Genomic DNA, 21,611 nt, shown 5'->3' with positions numbered 1-21,611 from the left:
CCAACCAGAAACATTGCATTACCACTTGTTCTTCTTGTACTTGCATCATCTTCACATTAGTAGGGACAGGAAACATAGCCCTTTTTTCTTCAAAAGCTTGTTTTATCTTTGTATAATATTCGAGCAACGTCTTCTCTTGCATATTTGCTCGATAGATCTTCAATAACAATTCATGGACGTGAGATAGGTCTTGTTTACCAGCATACAAGAACTCTAGATACTCCTATAACTCCTTGAGTGTATCACAATGACCAATCACATCATCCACGGACGAATCGAGAGTGTTCTGAAACTGATTGAAGAGCTTATCATCTTCCATGAGCCATTTTTTTCGAGTTTTATTATCATTTTCTGTTTTCTCAAGCGGGTCCTCGATTAAATGGTCTCCCATATCAATGTTGGACACATATCGTCGAATAATCCGTTTCCATTGAATATAATTCATTTTTCCCAATAATTTTCGATCAGTAATTTTGGTGAAGTGACAATTTCAATCACCATCTTCTTACCGTCCTCTACCATACTGTCTAGCAAATAACTCTAAACTCCACATATTCACAACACTCTCAACACCAAACAACTAGGATTCACAACAATCTCAACAATCCTACTCTCAACACCAAACAACCCAAGCAAACACAACAGCATCCCAATCTCAAACAATTAGGATTCACAACAACTCCAAGCCAACACAAAAGGATAGCAACAAAAAAAAAAAAAAATGATTCACAACAACTCCACGTTCACTGCACCAAACAACAACAAAGAAGAGAGACTGGAACAGAATCAGCAACAGTCGCCGAAAAAAGAGAAGCAAAGGTCGTCGGAGATAATAGAGGTCGTTGGAGAGATCAGGGGAACAAAGAACAGACTCAGACATCGCCGAAAATAGAGAAGCTAAAGGTAGACATCGTCGGAGAGAGAGAAACCATGAACAAAGGCGTCACCAAAGATCGTTGGTCATCGAAAAACAGAAACTGAGGGAAGAACAGACTCAGACGTCGCCAAAAACAGAGAAGCTAAGGGCAAACGTCGCCGGAGAGAGAGAAACCATGGACAAAGACGTCACCAGAGATAACTGGTCGCAGGAAAACAGAAACAAGCAAATGGGTTTAGCGTTTAAGGGTTCACGCATCGTCCCGGTGCTCTGATACCATGTTTCATTTTCTATATTACTTGTATTTCAACAGTACAACCTAACTAAAATATATACACTCAGTAATTACAAATATACCCTCTACAATATATATACATAGTTTCCAACATATATGAATTTGAATGTAGCATTTGAAATTATAATAAAATCGTTTGTTTTAATATGTTTAATCTTAATATTAGTTGTGCACTTTCAATCACATCATACATATGGATCAAACATAATTAAGTATACTGTAGTGATGAAAACAAGGGGTTTTGTCTTTTTATAATTATAATAAGTTTGAATTTTATTTTTAGAAGTTCTGTTACATCCTTTTACATCTAATTATGAATTTAAATATCAAAAAAGTAAGGCTGCGTTTGGTTGAAAATTTGGGAGTTTTGGGAAAAGTTTTTTGAAAAAAGTTAAAAAAAAGTTGAATTGGGCGGGTATTACGAGGTAAAATTTATAAATTAATAAAATCTCCTTTATGTTTGTTTTTTTTACAAAATACCCCCTATAATAAAACATTAAAAGTTAACAAAAATACCCCTAACCTACCCTCAAACACCCCCAGCCGGCGACCACCACCGGAGGTGGCCGGAGTCACCGTATACTGTTTCTAACACTCTCCCTCAAGTTAGAGTATATACTATCATGCTCAGCTTGTATAAATATAGGTTACATTTTTACCCATTAGAGACTTCGTAAAGATGTCAGTAGTGTTCCCCTGTTCTAACATGATTAGTAGCAATTATCTTTTGTTCAAGTTTCTCTCATACAAAGTGACAATCACTTCTATATGCTTAGTCCTCTCGGAGAAGACATGGATTGTTGTCTATGTATGACTGTTTGGTTGTTACACCACAAGTCCAATGTCCCTGGGTTACCAAACAATTTCTCTAAGAAGATGTCTTGTCCATATGAGCTCACACGTAACTTGTGTCATAGCCCAATACTTAGACTCTGCGCTGACTAGCTACAATGGTTGCTTTTACTTTTCCAGAATAAGATTTCCTCAACAAAAACACAAAACTCAGTCACGACCGTCTATCCCAAGGATCCCCAATCTGCATCTGAAAAACTTCTACCTTATTATGACCATGATCACTGTAAAAATCCCACTCCAGGGGCTCCTTTTAGATACTTCAAAATATGGAGGATGCATCCAATGAGATGTCCTAGGGGATGACATAAATTACTCACACACTCACTAAAAAGCAATATCGACGGGTTACTGTAAGGTAGTTTAACTTTCCAACTATCGTCTGTATCTCTCTGGATCACCAAACATCTCTCCATCCTCACATTCAATCTCACGTTAGGAACCATAGGAGTGTCACAAAGCTTAGCCTCACTTAGACCCATTCGGTCAACACATCTAACAATACTTGGTTGAGAGAGAAAATCTCTTCTTACTCCGAGAAACTCGACTCCCAAAAAATCCTTAAAGTCCCAAGTTTGTATGTGAAATTTGGAAGCCAAAGTTTTCAACTCTGACACCAACATCATCACTAGTGATTACAATGTCATCAAAAAAACAACCAAAAGATGATGCCAGAACTAGATTGCTTATAAAAGACAGAATGATCATAAGCACTCTATGTAAACCAAACTGAGTCACCATTCCTAACACTCCCAAACCACACCCTGGAGATTGCTTTAACCATTAAAGATTTCTTCATTTGCATACCTTTCCTGACTCCCTAAGCAACAAAACCCAGAGGTTGCTCCATGTAAACCTCTTAAGAAGATCACCATGTAAAAAGGCATTTTTTACATCAAGGGGTGAAAGAGCCAACAATATGAAGCTGTAAGAGAGATGAATAGTCGACAGAGTCATTTAGCCACTAGGGAGAATGTCTCAAAATAAACAATACATACATTTGGCATAACCCTTAACAACCAAAGACTTTAACAGAGTCATAGTCCCATCAGGATTAGCTTCACTGTGAAAACCCCTTTGCACCAATAGCCTTTTATTTTCAGGCAACTTCATTAGAACCCATGTATCATTATGTTCTAGAGCCAACATTTTTCTTCCATAACCTTCCCACCCATCATGAGAATTGTTCAAACACAGAGTGTGGGAACAGACACGGAGTATAAGAGCAATAAAAGACTTGGAAGATGAAGACAAGAGTGATAGGAAACAAATGAGGAGATAGGATAGGTACAAGAGCGCTTACCTTTACGAAGAGCAATGGGAAGATCATGATCATGGTAGAGGAAGGAGGAATTAGGATCCGAAGGCGAGGTAGGAGGATCAGATGTTATGCAGGTGTCCATGGTGTAGTGAACCCTGCGAGAGTATACCTGATGATAGGAGGACGAGATGGTAGAGGACATGATGGGTAATGTTGTAAACAAGAAGATCAGCAGGGTGTTCAAGAGAAGTAGATGAAGTGGAGGACCCAACATATGAAGTGGTTTCAAAAAAGGAAACATCAGAGGATAAGGTACTTACCTAGGACAGGAGAAAACAACGATAACCCTTCTAATCGGGAATAACCCAAGAATATGTACTTGAGGGACCTAGGTTCAAATTTGGATACATGAGGTCTAACATCTTGAACAAAAGCGTGCACCCAAACACTTTAGGAGGAGAGAGAATAAAGGTTGTGATGGAAAAGGATGGAGAATAGGGATTTGACCACCCAAACAGAAGAAGGCATGCAATTGATCAAGTGACATGTTGTAGAGATAACATCTGCCAAAATTCTGTAAGACTTTCATGTGAAAAAGGAGAGTACGAGCGACTTCTAATAAATAATTTTGCGTTCACAACTCCATTTTGTTGAGGTGTATAAACACATGATGATTGTGAATAATACCTCTAGTAGAAGAAAGGAAGAGAAAGGGCAGAAAGTATTCTTTGGCATTATCACTCTGAGAATTTTAATAGATGAAGTAAATATTTTGTATTTCAACATAAAAGGTACAAAATTGGAGAATAATTCACAAGATTTTATAAATACAACCAACGCACGTGAAAAATCATCCACAAAAAACAAAGTACGATATCCAACTTAGACAAACAAGGGCAAGGACCCCAAACATCAGAGTGTATAACATCAAAAGGGGTTGGGCTCTTTTTGTTATCTAGGGCTATAGGGACTCTATGGTGTTTTCCAAATTACACATCTCACACTCAAGTGTGACATTAACCACAATAGGACAACAACCTTTTCAAAATGGGAAAGGGGGATGACCAAGCGATACATGTAATATGGGTAGAGATGAATCACTGGTACAACAAACAGGTTGAGAGACAGAGTGGAGACATCATCGAAGCATATACAGGCCACTGATACACACACCATACCAATAATCTGCTCGTCCCAGATCCTGAAATATACAAATGAGCAGTCAAATATTTTATGATTTCTTCAATTTTATTAATGCAACAATATAATTATAAAAAGTAGCGAAAAAATTCAGTCCTCAGAGATATCAAATTATAATGCTGATTATTTCACAAAATTATAATCTAAGATACAATTGCTCTTGTTAAAATGAGCCTAAGAGATTTCCCATAAGAGTCCGAGGCCCAAGATCTCAATTATTGCTAGTTTTATCAAGCCCAAAAACTACGCAGGCCCAAGGTCGAGTCTTGGGCCCAACTTTCACAAATTTACGCACAAGACGCAGACGGCGATATAAAGAAGTGCTTTGTTTAGGCTAGTTGAGGTAGCAAGATTGTCAATGGAGTCATCGTCTTCATCCAACTCCATTGGGGTATGGAATTACCTGATTTTATTACTTCTACGTCCGATTCTCGCAATTTCTTTCGTTCTATCCTTCATTCTTCTTGGTAAATTGTTTTTCTGCCTCTCATGCGATTTATCTGGTTGTTCTTTCTTTTGTTTTTGTTTTTGAGAAATTGATTAATTTCAGGGTGGTTTTTGGCATGGAAGTTAATTCTGGTTCACGTACCTCTGATTCAAGATATATTTGGTTTGCGAGAGAAACGTATAAAACCCAAGCCCCCGAGTCGTGGAAGATTCTCTAAATTCTATAACACCATCGATGACATTGATTCTGGTAATGTTTATTGTTCAATTCTTAATCTTCACGCAGTTTTTATTAAAGAAAAATAAACGCTACACATAGATTCTACCTATTAATAGCTGAACTGAGTGGTTTTATTTATCAATATAGATTCTTAATTTTTGCTGGGAATTGTGGACTCTTATATGCAGGATCAGGATTGTATTTTTTATGGTTGCCTAAGCATTAGCATTCATCAATTTTATTCAGTTGTAGATGGTGACTGACATTTCATCATATATGTACCTATCACACAACCGTGATGGTTGTAATTATCATTCTAGTGTTATTCTAGTGATTGAATCTTTGCACGTCAGGGCTATATATTTGGTTGAAAATTATGAAACTGATGAAGCTATATTGAAAATGCACATATCTTTTAAACCGTGATAGTTGTTAGGCAAGCCTTTTTGTGGTTAGGATGGTTAGGATTCCAGAAGGTAAAGGAAGGAATATGAGAAGAAGGAACTTTGCCTTACAAGCTGAAGGTTTCCTAATTAGTTCAGTGGCTTAGAAAATAATTGATTCATCTCTGCATATTAACTCAGGATCTAGATATGTAACGATATTACTTGAAATGATCATATACGTTAGTTTTCAGTGAACTTGCTTTGATCATCTTAAACTTGTATTCTTGGTTGTTGTGTTGCAAATGCAATCTTGGAAGGCCAGGTTGAAGGAAGAAGGTAGAAGAAAACTTAAGATAATTAATTGATATTTCCAAGTGGATTGCAGATTTGTTAATTCTCCTTTAGAGTTATCTTAGATGTAGATTGGATGTGTTCATAATTTGCACTGGCGGTAGCTGTTGAATCTTCTTTCGTGTTCACACACTGACAAAATTCGTTGTAGGAGTTTTTTTCTGTCTTGCAACAATTGAAAAGACTATTATGTTTTACATGACAATTTGAAAATGGATATCTATCACAAAAATGAAGCCAATATTTTCCGTTCAAATGACTTCATTAGAGATAAGAGTGATGGTCACCATCACCATAAATGAGTGTAGAATCACCCTTGGTTTCTTTAACTAAGAATCAAATGGTGGCTTCCAACTTTTATGTCAGTTTCTTTCTTTTGAATAAACATGTGGAAAAATGATTTATGAATTACAATGAGGTTGTTCAAATTTCATTGCACATCAGAAAGCACAGTTGAGTGTCTTACAATCTATTTCTTAATGATGTCGGATGCAGAAAAAACTGTCTCAGGATCAGCAGGAGATCAACTTTCTTGAATTCTTGTACGCTTGGAAGGATAAGGGAAGCACCATGATATGCAAATGTACAATAACAGTTATTTGATCCCTATAGTGCAATCAACTTCCGAGTATTCAAGAGGCTTAAAGATCAGAGGTCATGCCGCCTGTACAGATTTGTGATTTTCTTTGACAGTGTTGGTGGATTTATGACAGAAGTAGGGTGGTGGTAGTTCCACGATCTCTGTAGTTCAATATCTGTGTGCTGGTTTCAGCTTTAGTGCTGTGGCATATATTTCGATCGTTTGTAATAAATTACTTGTCAAAGGAAAGGAGAGGGTAGGGAATTTGCAGCTAATGCTTGCATTAGATGCAATGCCAGTGACTTTTAGAGGCCACAAAGAAATGGGATGTGTAGTATTCTGATCTCTGGCAGGATTTAGCTGTTGCCGATGCAGGTCAAGTAAGAGTCATAAGAGTAATGTTATCCACTAATAAAAATCTTTTTTATGTATTGTTTCATTTTCTATATTACTTGTATTTCAACAGTACAACCCAACTAAAATATATACACACTCAGCAATTACAAATATACCCTTTACAATATATATACATAGTTTCCAACATTCCCCCTCAAGCTGGAGCATATATATGTATCATACCCAACTTGTTACAAATATAGGTTACCCTTTTACCAACTAGAGACTTCGTGAAGATGTCAGCTAGTTGTTCCCCTGTTCTAACATGATTAGTAGCAATTATCTTTTGTTCAAGTTTCTCTCGTACAAAGTGACAATCCAGTAATCTACTTCTATATGCTTAGTCCTCTCGTGAAAGACTGGATTGTTTGCTATATGAATGACTGTTTGGTTGTCACACCACAAGTCCATAGTCCCTGGGTTACTAAACCCAATTTCTCTAAGAAGATGTCTTGTCCATATGAGCTCACACGTAACTTGTGACATAGCCCGATACTCAAGACTCTCCGCTTGACCTAGCTACAATCAGTTGCTTCTTACTTTTCCAAGAAATAAGATTTCCTCCAACACAAAACCCAGTCACAGACCGTCTATCCACAAAGGATCCTACCCAATCTGCATCTGAAAAACCTTCTACCTTATTATGACCATGATCACTGTAAACAATCCCACATCCAGTGGCTCCTTTTAGATACTTCAAAATATGGAGGATCGCATCCCAATGAGATGTCCTAGGAGATGACATAAATTGACTCACCACACTCACTAAAAAGGCAATATCTAGACGGGTTACTGTAAGGTAGTTTAACTTTCCAACTATCTGTCTGTATCTCTCTGGATCACCAAACATCTCTCCATCCTCAACATTCAATCTCACGTTAGGAACCATAGGAGTGTCACAAGGCTTAGCCTCACTTAGACCTATTTCGGTCAACACATCTAACACATACTTGCGTTGAGAGAGAAAAATCCCTTTCTTACTCTGAGAAACCTCGACTCCCAGAAAATACCTTAAAGTGCCCAAGTCTTTTGTGTGAAATTTGGAAGTCAAAAAGTTTTTCGAATGCCAACATCATCACTGCTAGTGATTACAATGTCATCAACATAAACAACCAAAAGAATGATGCCAGAACTAGATTGCTTATAAAAGACAGAATGATCATAAGCACTCATATGTAAACCAAACTGAGTCACCATTTCACTAAACCTCCCAAACCACGCCCATGGAGATTGCTTTAACCCATATAAAGATTTCTTCAGTTTGCATACCTTTCCTGACTCCTCCTAAGCAACAAACCCCGAAGGTTGCTCTATGTAAACCTCTTTAAGAAGATCACCATGTAAAAAGGCATTTTTTACATCAAGTTGGTGAAGAAGCCAATAATATGAAGCTGCAAGAGAGATGAATAGTCGGACAGAGGTCATTTTAGCCACTGGGGAGAATGTCTCAAAATAATCAATATCATACATATAGGCATAACCTTTAGCAACCAACCGAACTTTCAATCAAGCCACAGTCCCATCTGGATTAGCATTCACTGTGAAAACCCATTTGCACCTAATAGCCTTTTTATTTTCAGGCAACTCCATTAGAACCCATGTATCATTATGTTCTAGAGCCAACATCTTTTCTTCCATAACCCTTCTCCACCCATCATGAGCAATTGCTTCAGACACAGAGTTGGGAAAAGACACGGAGTCTAAAGACATAATAAAAGACTTGGAAGATGAAGACAAAGAGTGATAGGAAACAAATGAGGAGATAAGATAGGTACAAGAGCGCTTACCTTTACGAAGAGCAATGGAAAGATCATGATCATAGTTAGAGGAAGGAGGAATCGGATCCGAAGGTGAGGTAGTCAATAGAGGCAGTGAATCAGATGTTGTTGCAGGTGTCTCATGGTGTTGGTGAACCCTGCGAGAGTATACCTGGGTGATAGGAGGACGAGATGGTAGAGGACTATGATGGGTCATGTTGTAAACAAGAAGATCATCAGGGGGTGTTTCAAGAGAAGTAGATGAAGTGGAGGACTCAACATATGCAGTGGTTTCAAAAAAGTAAACATCAGTTGAGATAAGGTACTTACCTAGGACATGAGAAAAACAACGATAACCCTTCTGATATCGGGAATAACCCAAGAATATGCACTTGAGGGACCTAGGTTCAAATTTGGATACATGAGGTCTAACATCTTGAACACAGCACGTGCACCCAAACACTTTAGGAGCAAGAGAGAATAAAGGCTGTGATGGAAAATGGATGGAGAATGGGATTTGACCACCCAAAACAGAAGAAGGCATGCAATTGATCAAGTGACATGCTGTAGAGATAGCATCTGCCCAAAATTCTGTAGAGACTTTCATGTGAAAAAGGAGAGTACGAGCGACTTCTAATAAATGACAATTTTTGCGTTCAACAACTCCATTTTGTTGAGGTGTATAAACACATGATGATTGATGAATAATACATCTAGTAGACAGAAAGGAAGAGAAAGGGGCAGAAAAGTATTCTTTGGCATTATCACTTCTGAGAATTTTAATAGATGAAGTAAATTCATTTTGTATTTCAGCATAAAAGGTACAAAATATGGAGAATAATTCAGAACGATTTTTCATAAAATACAACCAAGTTACACGTGAAAAATCATCTACAAAACAACAAAGTATCGATATCCAAACTTAGACAACAAAGGGCAAGGACCCCAAACATCAGAGTGTATAACATCAAAAGGGGTTATGACTCTTTTGTTTATCCTAGGGCTATAGGATACTCTATGGTGTTTTCCAAACTAACACGTCTCACACTCAAAGTGTGACATTGACCCTACACTAGGACACAACCTTTTCAAAATGGGAAGGGGGGGATGACCAAGGCGATCATGTAATATGGGTAGAGATGAATCATTGGTACACACAATAGGTTGAGAGACAAGAGTGGAGACATCATCAAGCAAATACAGGCCATCATCGAGCATATACAGGCCACCTGATACACGGCCCCTGCCAATAATCTGCCTCATCCCAAGATCCTGAAATATACAATGAGTAGGAAAAAAGTAAACACCACAATTGAATGCATTAGTAATTTTACTAACAGATAAAAGATTAAAGGGAAAATGAGGAAGGCACAAGACAGAGGAAAGAGACATAGATTTGTTGAGATGGGCAATACCATATCCAATAATAGGTGTAGTAGACCTGTTAGCTAAGATAACCCAAGACAAATTGGGAGAAGGTGTAAATGAGGAGAGAATACCTGTATCGCGTGTCATATGGTGGGTAGCACCAAAATCAATGACCCAGTTACTACTAGAAGTGGACAAACAGGTTGTAGGATTACCTAACTGGGTTAATGTAGTGGTAGTCAATGGGATGGATGACTGGGAGCAAGAATTCTGAGTGAGACGAGCATATTCTGCTGCAGAGATAGTAACCTGTGATTGGGTGGGTGGGTAAGAGATCATCTTGAGTTGCAACATGAGCAAACTTTTGAGTGCCTTGCATATTCAGGGGCTTGCCATGGAGCTTCTAACAATTTTTTTTTATGTGACCCTCAGCACCACAGTGAAAGCAAGTACGAGGGCCATTACCACAATTGTTCCCGGTATCACGATTTGTCCCTTTGTTACCTTTGCCATCACCATACTTCATGTTAGCTAGGGCTGCATGATCAACATTAGGATCCTTAAGGGTTTTTTTATCCTTAGACACTCCTCAATCTTCTCCCTTACTAACTTTGAGAAGTCGAGCAAAGACATCCGTAAGAGAGGGAAGTGTCTCACCGGTAAGAAGTTGTGTACAAGCTATCTCATATTCTGATCTCAACCCAGCCAGAAAACATTGCACTACCACTTGTTCTTCTTGTGCTTGCATCATCTTCACATCAGTAGGGACAGGAAACATAGCCCTTTTTTCTTCAAAGGTTTGTTTTATCTATGTATAATATTCGAGCAACGTCTTCTCTTGCATATTTGCTCGATAGGTCTTCAATAACAATTCATCGGCATGAAACATGTCTTGTTTACCAGCGTACAAGAACTCTAGATACTCCTATAACTCCTTGACTGTATCACAGTGACCAATCACATCATCCACGGACGAATCGAGAGTGTTCTGAATCTGATTGAAGAGCTTATCATCTTCCATGAGCCATTTTTTTTTAGTTTTATTATCATTTTCTGTTTCCTCAGGTGGACCCTCGATTAAATGGTCTCCCATATCAATGTTGGACACATATCGTCGGATAATCCGCTTCCATTGAATATAATTCCTTTTTCCCAATAATTTTCGATCAGTAATTTTGGTGAAGTCACAATTTCAGTCACCATCTTCTTACCGTCCTCTACCATACTGTCTAGTAAATAACTCACAACTCCACAGATTCACAACACTCTCAACACCAAACAACCAGGATTCACAACAATCTCAACAATCCCACTCTCAACACCAAACAACCCAAGCAAACACAACAGCGTCCCAATCTCAAACAACCAGGATTCACAACAACTCCAAGCCAACACAAAGGGATAGCAAAAAAAAAAAAAAAATGATTCACAACAACTCCATGTTCATTGCACCAAACAACAACAGAGAAGAGAGACTGGAACAGAATCAGCAACAGTCGCTGGAAAAAGAGAAGCAAAGGTTGCCGGAGATAACAGAGGTTGCCGGAGAGATCAGGGGAACAAAGAATAACGAAGAACAGACTTAGACGTCGCTGAAAACAGAGAAGCTAAGGGTAGACGTCACCGGAGAAAGAGAAACCATGAACAAAGATGTCATTGAACATCGCTGGTCGTCGGAAAACAAAAACAAAGGGAAGAACAGACTCAGACGTCACCAAAAACAACGAAGCTAAGGGCAGACATCGCCGGAGAGAGAGAAACCATGGACAAAGACGTCACCAGAGATCGCTAGTCGCCAGAAAACAGAACAAGAGGAATGGGTCGCCAAAAAGCAGAAACAAGCAAATGGGTTTAGGGTTTAAGGGTTTACGCATCGTCCAGGAGCTCTAATACCATGTTTCATTTTCTATATTACTTGTATTTCAATAGTACAGCCTAACTAAAACATATACACTCAACAATTATAAATATACCCTTTACAATATATATAAATAGTTTCCAACATGTATGAATTTGAATGTAGCATTTGAAATTATAATAAAATCGTTTCTTTTAATATGTTTAATCTTAATATTAGTTGTGCACTTTCAATCACATCATATATATGAATCAAACATAATTAAGTATATTGTAGTGATGACAACAAGGGGCTTTGTCTTTTTATAATTATAATAAAGTTAGAATTTTATTTTTAGAAGTTCTGTTACATCCTTCTATATCTAATTATGAATTTAAATATCAAAAAAGTATGATTTTGTGTTTTCATCCATAAAAATGGTGTAATTGAATATATAGATAAAGATAATTCTAGACAATTAAAATTTTGAGCATTTAAAAAATGGATTAATGTGAATGTTCACAGATAAACTCCAATATACAACTTTGCTAAGGACCAAGAAATTACATCCGCCTTAGCAGACAAAAAATATATAAGAGATAATAAATATTGAACAACAAAAGCTTCAACTCATGACTGCGAAGCAATCTCCCTTTAGAAAACTAAATCTTGTGAAACAAAAACTATTGTTCATCTCTACTAGCGGCCGCTGCATGTTGCCCAGCAGATTTCTGAGAAGGCACAGGGGCTTTCTTACGACCAGGCCCTGCAGAAACTTTAACTGTTGCTGGTCTAAGAAGCCGATTCCCAATAAGAAACCCACGGCGGACTTCTTGAATTACAATCCCTTCCTTGAACTCCTCAGATTCCTCCCGTGCAATTGCTTCATGCAACTAAATTACAAAACAAACTAGTGTGAGAGAAGAAATTATGAAATGGAAAGGTAAGAACAAGAAGCATATCAGTTCATAAGCTAATGACTAAAAGTGCAGACTACAAGACCAATAACTTTATGAACAGATTGAACCCAATACTACATAAATTGATTGTAATTTCTTTTTTGATTGAATGAGATCTTCAATGTCAGTGCATAAATTGTATCTCTTACTAACATGCCACTGTAGGGAACAAGTAGAACCTCTACCTCAGAGTTTGTGACAATGTAATACCAGCAAATGCAAAGGGGAATATCACTAAAGCATGCAAGCAAAATTTCTGATGCCACAAGATGGGCAGTATCAGTCTATTTTACCCAGAAGCAAAAATTCAATGATGCAAAGGTTTGGAAAGTTGGCAATGTTAACCTTCTTTAAATATCCAATTGAAGATCTAAAACTCTCCCCATATTAACTTCAATTCCTCACTTCCAGATATACAAGTTTTCAGCATCATATCTTTCCACAAATTTTGACAACGTTAAACAAAAAAAAAGGCAGAAATTTAAATTCCTTTCCACATAATCTTAAATACTTATGAAAAATGTTTTTATCATCTGGCCAACACAAACAAGAAGCATGCTCACTACCCCTAATTATAATGATAGAAATAGACACTGATGTAGTCTAGAAGTTCCACTTACCGAAGGATCAAAAGGTTTTCCTACTGTTGGCACTGCGGCCACTTGCATGCTCCTCATAATCTCAACAAATTGTTTGTATATACCCTGATAACTAGAGTCTATCTTTTTTTCTTTTTCTGTTTCCGGCTTTATTTGTTGCTTGGCACTCTCAAAACTGTCCACCATTAGCAAAAGGCCCTCAATCACTTCTCCCTGGGCATCAGACCTTATCGTCGACCTCTCTTTCTCCATTCTTTTCCTAAAATTATCAAAATCAGCTTGCAGGCGGATGTGTTTCTCCTTCCCAGAGGTTATCTCAGCCGATAAAGCTGAAACTTTTTGTAACAATTCATTCTTGACATTTTCTATGACGCATATTCTAGCTTCAATAACAGACATAGTCTTCTCATCTCCATCAATAATGGCCTCCTTGTAGGCCTCAATAAGCTTCTTCACATCGGAAAGATGTTTCTTACCCACTTCACTTCCAGATACTTCTACATCATCCTGAAAACCCTCCTTGCCATTTATCTAAGCAGAATAGCACAATAGAAATTTCATGGATAAAACAGAAAGAAAAAAAGTTACTGAAAATATATACATGGTGTGTTCCATAACCTCAAATATTTTGTTGGAAATTACAGATAGAATAATTTTATCTATCACCTGGAAAGTACAGACTTTACATTAATAGAAGTTGAGGTTGAAAAATAAAGCTATCTTAAGCCGAGGAATACATTCGTGAATTCTTTGAAAGCACATAAAAAGTTATAACACTTTTTCAATTTAATAAATCTGTTAAATTGTTATGAAGAAAGGTTCATTTGATTCTTATCAAATTTTAAGTGCCCAAAGCTTACAAAATTAAGCAAGGTAAAATAATTCAATCGATAATTGTAGAGCTTAAAGATACTGAAAAATAAAATAATATAATATTATCATCTGAATTATGAGAACACATACAAGAACTAACATAAAACCAATGCAGAGAATTCAATGATCTAATTTAATAAAAGCTTAAATATGAGAATATGAGGGCAAAAGAAAAACTCACCGTGAAGAAAGCGTTAAAGGAAGGCCTGGCGGTGTTGATAGGAGGAAACCCTAAAATGGGTTTGAAGAGAGGTCTGTGATGGAGAGATTGAAAAGCTAGGGTGGTTTTGGAGGGTTTTGAAGAAGAGAAGAAAGTAGAAAGGCGAAGAGGAGGAGCGAGGGAGTAGTTCGAGAGAAAGATAGCCATCGATTGATTTGATGACTCCTCGCCACAAAGTCAAAGACTTCCCTCAATTTGTTAAGTTATTGCTTACTTTAATCTCACCCAATTGTTGCCTCCTTTGTCTGGACTGGATTCCCGAAATTGGCTTTTATTTTATTTCAAATAACTGGGTTAATCACTAATTGGCCTGAATTTTAATTCTTAAGTGTTCCTGTTGAGTGTTGACACATTCAACTCTCTTTAGTTTTCGTACAGTATCTTATTATAACTCAAATTAGTGAATTACCATCTTTATTATCAAAATTTTATATTATAAGAATTGGGAGTCTCAAATATGACAAAGTCTATTTAAGGGATGGTGAATGAGGCAATTCTTTGTTTTATTATTTCTCTGGAGCACAAGCTGCCCATATGCATCTCAGTCCAATCTCCATCATCAATTTAATTGGTTTTTTTAAGCATAATATTCATAACTGGTCATTCTTTCATAAAATACAGTATTACACTAGCCTGATTGAAAAATAATTATAATAAAGAATCGAGGAATACTTCCAAAACTTAGACATATGTTACTAAATGATCATTATCTTCTCATGACCATCTAAACCATTATTTTTCATGCCAGTAATCAGTGAAAAAACCAAAATTGATTACTCCAGAATCAAATCAAATCAAACAAAGCATTGAACTAAACATAATTTGAAGCAATGTGCTTATGTCACACCAACATCTGGTTCCAACATTTTATATAACTAAACAAACTACTAGTTTACACAAACTAAACTCTAAAACAGTTCCAAGTTTTTGACCCGGCAACTTAAACAAACTAGCTTAAACAAACTAATATCTGCCAGAGTCTAAGAAGTCATCTTCTCCACTGATTAAGTACCTGCAAGGAAATCAAAAGAGAATGTCAAAACCATAAAGGTCAAAACACTCAGAAAATAGTTAAAATTTTACCACTCTCCTCATTGCAGTAAACAAGTGAAAAAGAGCTAAAAGATATCTAGGGTTGGTTCTGAGTACATGTCTTGTAAGAGGATTTTGAAAAGAAATTTAGAGAAGCACAACAATGAAAATCCTTTTATATTAGTGCTTGAAGTAGAAAAAGTGTTATAAATGTGTCCAGAATCTCTTTTTTTCTAAATACCTACAACGTTATTAAAACCATTTTTGCAGTTAACACTAATTTATTGAAAATGAATGCTATGTTTCCTAGATCCTCCTTTTCATAGATACCAGAAACGTCTTTAAAATGTTTTGGATTTTAATACTAGCTTGTACTTTTCAAATATAATTACTAGTATGTTTTACAACTGTTTTTCAATGTCTAAAACAGAAAATGGGTTTAGAAAACAAATACCCTACAACGCCTTAGCCACTTCAATTTTTCAGCTCCATCGTTTATGATCACTCATTCACATTCATGGATGAATAGATCTTGAACTGAATGAACTAAAATAAATAAAAGCCCAACATGTACTACAGCTCCAAGCAGGCATGCATAGAACAGTCAATTTAAGGATTCCTACCAAATAGCCAACCTTTGGAAAGCACCAGCTGGTTGGTAATATCACCGAATGTCATAAAATTTTCACTAGTCCAAATGCCATATATGATGCCATCAGTAAGTCTCATATATAATTAATATTAGCCTACTACACGAGAATAATGTCATCTGAAGTTCTAATAATTATCATTTCACAAAAAACCATAACAAACTCAATCTCTTCCAACTAATTTTACCAGTAATTGCAGCAGACATATCAGATTCACTGTCTGTTTCAAACATACATTCAAATAGTAGAGAAATTGCAAGATGAAAAGCACATTAGACAACATGCCTGATAACTTAAGTGAAAGTAACCCACTATGCATATAAAAGCATGATCAAATTTTGATAAACATTAGCCAGTAATTAACATCTGATGATTGGTTTCATGGTTCAGCGTAGTACACAGTATTCAGATAAAAGCATACCTGTACAGCTACTTATCTGCATGCCATAGACACAATTATTATTTCACAAAGAGCAAGCTTCAGCTTCAACTGCTGAGTCGCTCAAATGGCAAAGACCTATTAAGCAGTTCTGTGTAAGTCAAGGGAAGATTCATTCGCTCATTCAAACCTTCAGTTACGTTGAGCACTCTACTGCCATCATCTTCCAAGCAAGCAACATCGTCCAAACCACTTCCAACAGGCTGATTCATATGTATGATCTTACCAAATAACTGAAAAGAGCTAATACCAACTTTTGTCAAGTTGCAGCCCTGGTCTCCAAGAAGTTCAGTACCATAGGAATGCACACTACTGTGGCTATCTGGTGATAGGTTGTCAGACTGTGAACTTCCAATGTTCAGTTCAGTAGAAATGCGTTTCAACTTTGGCATCAAGTTGTTGCCATAGGTACTATCATTGCACACTTGAGGAGTATTCTCACTTCTGAAGTTAGATAAACTAAATACACTAAAAGGATTTTGCCTGGCTCCCTGCATGCCAGCAGGAAAAGTGTTATAATTCACCAATGAAGGGTTTGTGTGCTCCATTGCTGAATTAGTTAATCCTGTCAGTGGAAAGAAGATTTCTTCCTCTCCATCAGTCACTGACACAGAATTCTGAGGAAATTTTGATCTCTTCGCTGGAGGAATTGTGGTATGAAGTGGTCGAGTGGGCGAAACAAATTCGATTTGCCAAGGACTTACTCTATTTGAGCTCTGCAGAATTTCAGGTTCATCCCACGTAACCTACGACAAAAAAATGGGGCAAAACATTTGAAAGCTTAAAGAACAAAAGATATAAATCTCAATCCTCTCAGAAATCAATATTCCCATATGCCACTGCAACTATGAAACCCAAGATATACAGAATCCAATTTTCCCTAGATTCTTTAATAAAAAAATCTCAAGCCAGTATAGCTGCAAACAAAGAATTTGGACAAAAATTACTAGGCAAGATAAAAGAACATTTATATCAACCATAATATAACTTACAATCAACAACATTTGTAGGGCAAGTTCATGTCAGATGATACTCACACATTAAGTCAACACCTATGCCTTCATATCAACACAAAGCATTTCTTCCCTTAAAGATTAATAATATTAAATAGAACAGAAAGAAACATTGTAAATTTAATAATATTTTTTTTTCCAACATTAACGCCACTATTTGTATGTTATGGAAAAGGAGAACCATCAATTATCCATTGACGATTTTGCATGAACACAATGTCTAAAATTATTCTAGGTGTGCTTTGCAAAACAAGCACTTAAGGCATTGCATCTTACTTAAAATCAAAATTACCTTCTAAAAGGTCATTCAAAAATCAGAATCCAATCAGTCGACAGAAGAACAAGAAAGAAACTAAGAAAGGTTAAAAAGCAAGACCAGCCAACCAGGTATCTATACTGCCAAACCAATACTCATTATAAACTATACAGGCTGGCTCATAATTTATAACAACAAAAATAATTCATTCCCCTTTTCTCTCATAGCAACAAAAATTCAGACAAAAAATTGAAACCTACTGGGATATTAATTTTATTTTTGAGGAAAGAGAAAGAGCAGTACACATATTGTTAAAAGAAACCAAGGAAAGACTTAATATAAGCCTCATATAGAACACAGAATTAAATCCACTTCTAGAAAAGAGCCAATTGCATATTAGAAAACAAGCTCTTTTCATTTCAAGGATCATTAATTTCACCAATTTAGACAAGAAATAACATCTATGCACTCATGAAAACATCAAGGGAGATAAGTGTATGCATCAAGTGTCATAAGTTCTACTCAAAATGGTAAGTAGGACACATCAGATTCTGCCGAGCAATCTGACCAACTGAAATCAGTGACTTCCTAAACTCCAAATATATTTTCTGGTCCAAAGATAGAACAACCTTTATATGCTGTGATTATTCAGAGCAACACTGTATACGCAATATCAAGGTATCATCATCGAAATATTTAATACTTCTAACTTACATAATCATATCATAAAAAAGATAAAGCTAATAAAATATCTCATATCACATCACATCACATTACTATAATCCAAATAAAAACAACTACAAATACTCCAAACCATAAACATTCTTTTGTACCTCAAGCATTCGCCACGGTGAGCCACACCACTGGCCACTATCGAGCACAGAAACTGCCATTACCGTGCCCTGAACCCACGTCAATCTAGACGAATCCTCAGTCTCCACCACCATCTTAACTCTCAACCCAGCCGTCCAAAACACCCTCATTGCCACATCTACCATTTCGGCCCTCACTATAAAATCAGCCCACCCGGCCCTTGGATAATATACCACCTCAAACGGAAACCCCAGCGCCGCCCTCTCCACTGCCTCCACCACAGCCTCCGGCGTCATTCCAATCTGCTCCCGCCACCTGGCAACTTCTCCATTGTTCCCGTACCTCATCGATCGCCTGATCCCCACATACATTTTCCCTCTCGTATCTCTCATAAAAACAACAGAATCTCCGGCAATTAGTTTCTTTCGGTTCACGAACTTGCTCCATCCTGTCGTTAACAAATGCCGTCTCGGCGTCCCACGATAAATGTGGCGAAACTCCCAAACGGTTCCTTGAATATCCGTAATAGACAAAGTTTGCACTGGAGGATCCGCTTGGTAGTTAAGTGGCGGGAAGATCGAGTCAGCACAAAACCTCGGGACGGAAAAACCACCGCCGTTATTCGCATCTGACGGCGTTAAAATCTTCGCAAACGGAAAAACCGCATTCTCATTCTGCTGTTGCTGGTGGTGGTGGTCAAAGAAGTTTCCAGAAGACCAAGAATCGAACGAGTTGACAGGTGTGAGAAGAACTTTAGCGAAGACCTGGTCGGTGAGAGGATCAGCGAGAAACTCGACGTGGGAGACGATGCAAGGAATGAAGGGTTTGGAGAGAGGGACAGTGACGGAAGGACATGATTGCTCCATGTGGCCTTGAGGGAAGTAGTAAACCCTAGAGTTGAGGGTGGGGATTTGAAAGGAGGAGCCGGCACAAGCGCGCCAGATTCGTGGGTCGACAGGGCAAGGCTCGGAGGGAGAGGACGGTTGCTGAGACGGCATTTGTTAATGTTTTTGTTGAGAGAGAGTGCGTGTGTGATTAAATGGTTAATTAGGTCTTTAGCATGACATTGTGTTTGTGTGTGAGTGTGTCTTTCTCTCTCTTGGTGGGAAGTCTGGATAGTACGGTCCGTTACGAAGTTAGAGTGCGTGAGAGTCTGATGAGGAGGGAAGAGAGAGAGAGAGAGACGTGTTGGGGTCCGAGGACAGGCATTGAAGAAGTAGAGTGTATGTATGAGGATGAGTTGATTCCATAAATTACGGTTTTACCCACGACAACTTTATGAAACTACCATGTCAAGGTCCATCAGCACTAGTCGTAAGCATATACATGATATGATAGTAGTCAGTTACACTCGCTGTCACTGTTAATATTTAGATTAATTAGTTAAGAAACTTCCTATCTGTCACTGTGATTAAGTGTAATTAATAAAATATTAATATTTAAGTGTAAATTATCAATGTTGTATTTATCCCAATCTCAAAGATACATGCTTTAAATATAATTTAATAATTAATCTAGAGTTTTACATGTCCAAAGGGTAATGATAATAAATAAATAAATAAATAATTATGAAGGTGTGATAAATGAGACTAGAGAGTACAGTGACGAAGAAATAAACAAATAGCAGTAGAAAGCGTACTTGAATTGAAAGATAGGAATAATTGATAATCACGGGCAATGTACGTGGTTGAGATTCAGGGTATATCAGAATGGATATGTGTTGTTGACCATCTGTTGAAAATCTGTTACTATCTACGCCAACTTCGTAATAATATTATTAACCCCCTTAAAGATTTCATGAACAACCCCCCAAGGATTTAAAAAAAGCGATAAATAAACACAAATATTTGACCAACATTAGTAAGGCAAAATAGTGAAATGCAGCTATGCATACAATTTTATATTAAATTTTGATGGAAGTATTTTTCATAAATAACCAAACGAAATATTATTATGTAGCTAACTCATTAGTTAGAATTAAGGAGCAATAAAGTGGTGGGAGGGATATAGTACAACACTAGTGAAACACAAAGATTTCAGAAAATGGGATCCACAAATCAGAACGGTGGTCGGGCTTTTTGAGTGATGTGCTCAAGTTTTATAACTTTGATTAAACATAAGAGATTAGGGGAGAGACAACTGAAGGAAAAATTAAATAAAGGAATAAAGGATAGGTGAGAGAACATCGGTTTTTGTCCCGAAAATTTTATGTCAAAGTCGGATCTTAATTCTTATTATCATATTTCAAAATTCTGGGTGTGGCTGTTACTTTTGAAAATATTTGGGTGTAGGGAAATTTTTTGGGTCCCACTCTTTGTTTGAAAACAAAAACCAGATTTTGATGCTTTGCTGTCGCCACGTCCTTTACGCTGACACTACTTTTCTTCTTTCTTTCTCTATTTGTTAATTTTTATGTTTTTGTTGTAAATGCTGGTAAGTGGTACGAGGGTGCATCGACTCTGATTACAAAAGGAAAATTCAGTTTTAGAATTGTTATTAAATACAAAATAAAACCATTAGTACAACAAAATAAATAAAAAATTACTGTCCTCGGGAATTCGATGAACAACCAACAACAATATTTGTTCATTCCTAGACCTCTATAAGACAAGATAGGAAACCTCCAACGGAAAAGAACACCTACCGACACAAAGATAATAAACTTGAAAGACGAATAAGACTACTCTCCCTTCTAAATCCTAAAAGAGAAGTTTTAGATTGCTTTACATCGGCTATAACGTATAGAAACAGCCCAATCGAAAACTTGGTTTTCAAAGGAATAAAGATGCCACATCCTATACATTACTGGTTGTTGTTGTCAAGGTATAAAACATTAAATTCCATTCAAGCCCCAGGACCACATCATTTTAGTTTCTTCACAAAATTAAATACGCATACAACATTTAAATTAACATGTTTTAATAAATAAA

At 37.0% G+C, this 21,611-nt stretch overlaps 2 protein-coding genes across 2 annotated transcripts; both read right to left on the bottom strand.

Annotated features, from left to right (window-relative positions):
• Positions 1-12,303: 12,303 nt before the first annotated feature.
• On the bottom strand, positions 12,304-14,734 carry LOC116131534 (protein GrpE). The gene is made up of 3 exons (XM_031417180.1): positions 14,440-14,734; positions 13,407-13,916; positions 12,304-12,720 (listed from the first exon to the last, which is right to left on the bottom strand). Exons 1-3 carry the CDS (start codon positions 14,623-14,625, stop codon positions 12,511-12,513), a joined length of 906 nt encoding a protein of 301 aa, XP_031273040.1. The 5' UTR covers positions 14,626-14,734; the 3' UTR covers positions 12,304-12,510.
• Positions 14,735-15,891: 1,157 nt separating this feature from the next.
• Positions 15,892-19,866, bottom strand: LOC116131549 (auxin response factor 17). The gene is made up of 2 exons (XM_031417200.1): positions 18,702-19,866; positions 15,892-17,345 (listed from the first exon to the last, which is right to left on the bottom strand). The coding sequence occupies exons 1-2, from the start codon at positions 19,677-19,679 to the stop codon at positions 16,647-16,649; spliced, it is 1,677 nt and encodes a 558-aa protein (XP_031273060.1). The 5' UTR covers positions 19,680-19,866; the 3' UTR covers positions 15,892-16,646.
• Between the last annotated feature and the right edge of the window lie 1,745 nt (positions 19,867-21,611).

Source organism: Pistacia vera, unplaced genomic scaffold (genome assembly GCF_008641045.1).
Source record: "Pistacia vera cultivar Batoury unplaced genomic scaffold, PisVer_v2 Contig234, whole genome shotgun sequence".
NCBI classification, from domain to species: Eukaryota; Viridiplantae; Streptophyta; class Magnoliopsida; order Sapindales; family Anacardiaceae; genus Pistacia; species Pistacia vera.
This window is presented reverse-complemented; position numbering and strand designations above follow the sequence as displayed.

Bases quoted from the DNA above. Each gene is read 5' to 3' on its own strand.
- LOC116131534 (XM_031417180.1), bottom strand. From the start codon at position 14,625: ATGGCTATCTTTCTCTCGAACTACTCCCTCGCTCCTCCTCTTCGCCTT. The intron at 13,917-14,439 runs GTGAGTTTTTCT...TATTCTGCTTAG, and splicing joins CCTTTAACGCTTTCTTCACG to ATAAATGGCAAGGAGGGTTT. The intron at 12,721-13,406 runs GTAAGTGGAACT...TTTGTAATTTAG, and splicing joins GAAAACCTTTTGATCCTTCG to TTGCATGAAGCAATTGCACG.
- LOC116131549 (XM_031417200.1), bottom strand. From the start codon at position 19,679: ATGCCGTCTCAGCAACCGTCCTCTCCCTCCGAGCCTTGCCCTGTCGAC. The intron at 17,346-18,701 runs GTACAAAAGAAT...TTTTTGTCGTAG, and splicing joins CACCGTGGCGAATGCTTGAG to GTTACGTGGGATGAACCTGA.